Raw genomic sequence first — 2423 nt, forward strand, 5'->3', positions numbered from 1 at the left:
AATTTCGTAAATGCAATGACAACGCGCTGACAGCATGCTATTGTTTATCAACCAATCCAATTCTCCGATGCTGGGGCCGCGGAGAAATTTGAACCGTTACAAAAGAGAATGCAGGCCCTCTTCTTCCCGCCTCTCTCCAGTTTCCCTCTCGGCCAATTCGCTCTCTCAGGTCCAGCCGAGCTTAGACTTGACTGAAGAGGGACTGCTCGCAGTCTAATAGCAATGCGCCTGTGCGACGTCCGTGTATGGTTTTTTTAGCGAATGTTTAGTATTTTTCGGTTAGTAATCGTTACTAATAATTTGCTGGCTAACATTTCACAAGAAGGATGTTTAATTTTTTAAACTTCTGCACGCTCGGGTGTAGCCATTAAGTCTGATAAAACCCGAAACGAAACATATAATGCCAAGCAATAACTTTATGATCTGTTATTGTAACACAAGATACCTCGCGAACCAAGCGCCTGCAAAGGGGTTCGAATACCAGCCCTTGCCTTCCAAGGTTTAATCAGCTTTCAATATTTGAGCCCAGGCTTCTGCTCGATAAATCCCGAGCAAGAAATGTGGCGGACACTGTTGAAGTCACTGTCGACGTGACTTATTTCGGTTCTCCGTGGTGTATTCTGGTATTCTGGGACGATGTCGCGTTAAAAGTCAATGGCGGGGGTGTTACACGCACTAACTCCAACAAAATTCGGGCAACAACATGTTACATTAAGAATCACCCTGTGCGTTATGTTACACCAGACAAATTTAACAACAATGTTGCGTTTAAAATTGGTTCATGTAACATCACCTTAATCGAGATTGGAGCGGCCCACACCCCTGCCGCGTAAGTAAAAGAAGCCCTTGGGTTGCCTTCGACTGAGTTCGGCCTTCTTCATCTCCTGTCTTTTCCTTTGACAAATGTTCGTTAAGTTGATTGTTACTCTATTGTTTTAGGCAAACGCGGTAATTGTCGTGCGAGTGATAAAGGAAATGGTATTAATGCAACATACATCGCACAGGCAGATGGAACAAGCCAGGTGAGATAGTTAACATCTTAAACTTCTGTTTTTTGGAAAGCTCCAGTGCAAGTTTATGTAAACACATTTTTTGTTGCAGATTGGGGATCAGAGCGTGCTTGGTGTTGATGCCCCTGTTGGGTATCACGTGGTTATTTGGTCTCTTGACACCAGTACACACTGCGTTTCTGTACGTTAATGTCATTCTGAACTCCACTCAGGTATGACTTATAATTACATACTAGGTGTTGACTCCTGGGAGAATTCTCGACACTGATGCAAACCCTCGACTGCGTCTCGGGTTTGCATAATTGTCTCGACTTCTCCCAACTCCCCCTCGTGTTTTGATGAGGCTATGGAAACACGGAAAACGTCCTCTATTGCTTAAATAGCTCGCTCGCTCGAGATGCGCCATTTTTTAAAAGTGCTTCATTAGTAGTTCTCGAACCGAAAAGCACAGTGGTTCTCGTTCGCCAATTCTTTGCATTAAAACGGATTCTGCTCAAGAAAAGGTACATCTTCCATTTACCGCCCGTGAAAATGTGGAAGGCCGTGACAAGATTTAGAAAATCGCTCTTAAAAACGGCCTCCATACTGAGATTACCCTGCGAGCACTTGGTCTCTCCTACGCTTCCCGAGAGAGAAACCACTGCGAGCAACCGTTTGATTTTCCATCGAGCATGTGCGAAGTACGTCACATCCCACGTGATGTATTTGACATCACTTCGTCTTATTTCGCGGGAAATCTCTACACAGCAGGCTCACCCAAACGCAGCAGTTACGTAGCTGAACGCACGCGCAAGCGCCAAAACAAGTTTACTAACTTGTTTTACCGGTTCAAATTTAATTTATTCGTCCTTGGCGCTGGACGGCGGCTCACTCAAAGAAACTAACGCTTTCTCGCAGTGGTTTCTCTCTCGGGAAGCGTAGGAGAAACCAACTGCTCGCAGGGTATACTGAAATAGATCAGTTTTTCACATTTTTCAAGTTTAAGAGAACAGTGGCACTTTCTTAAATTCTCTTGTACAAGTTAAATGTGTAGATACAACCTTGCTCTTAAAAAAGCCCCGCGTGAAAGTTAGGATTACGACTCTGGCAATCTAAAGAAAGTAATTGCCAATAATTTGGTGGCTTAAAGTTAAAGAGAATTCTATAGAAATTTGCCGACTCGCTTAACTTTAAGCGAGTTGGAAAAGGAACTGTTTTCACGGAATTTTCCGTTGCCACTCGCTAAGCGACCTGAGAAACCGTTCGTGAAAACACGGCCAATGGACCTGAAAAGTCCCTCTGGGAAATAGTCAATTCAGTATGTATTGTATGTATGTATTCGAACCCCGCGACCGTGCAATTGCGTCGCACTTTATTCTTTGATCGCATTCACGTGACAAGACGACCATGTTGGTGCCAAACAAGAGAAAGAAC

At 44.1% G+C, this 2423-nt stretch overlaps 1 protein-coding gene across 1 annotated transcript in view; it reads left to right on the forward strand.

Moving 5' to 3' along the window:
* The window catches only part of LOC138046864 (latrophilin-like protein LAT-2), a 64339-nt gene extending 63111 nt beyond the window's left edge, over positions 1-1228 (forward strand). The window contains exons 17-18 of the mRNA XM_068893443.1: positions 940-1022; positions 1102-1228. Of these exons, the coding sequence (XP_068749544.1) occupies positions 940-1022; positions 1102-1228 (210 nt within the window). The remainder of the gene's footprint in view (positions 1-939; positions 1023-1101) is intronic.
* Positions 1229-2423: the final 1195 nt, after the last annotated feature.

The sequence above is a fragment of the Montipora capricornis genome, chromosome 4, assembly GCF_036669925.1.
Source record: "Montipora capricornis isolate CH-2021 chromosome 4, ASM3666992v2, whole genome shotgun sequence".
In the NCBI taxonomy this organism is placed as follows: domain Eukaryota; kingdom Metazoa; phylum Cnidaria; class Anthozoa; order Scleractinia; family Acroporidae; genus Montipora; species Montipora capricornis.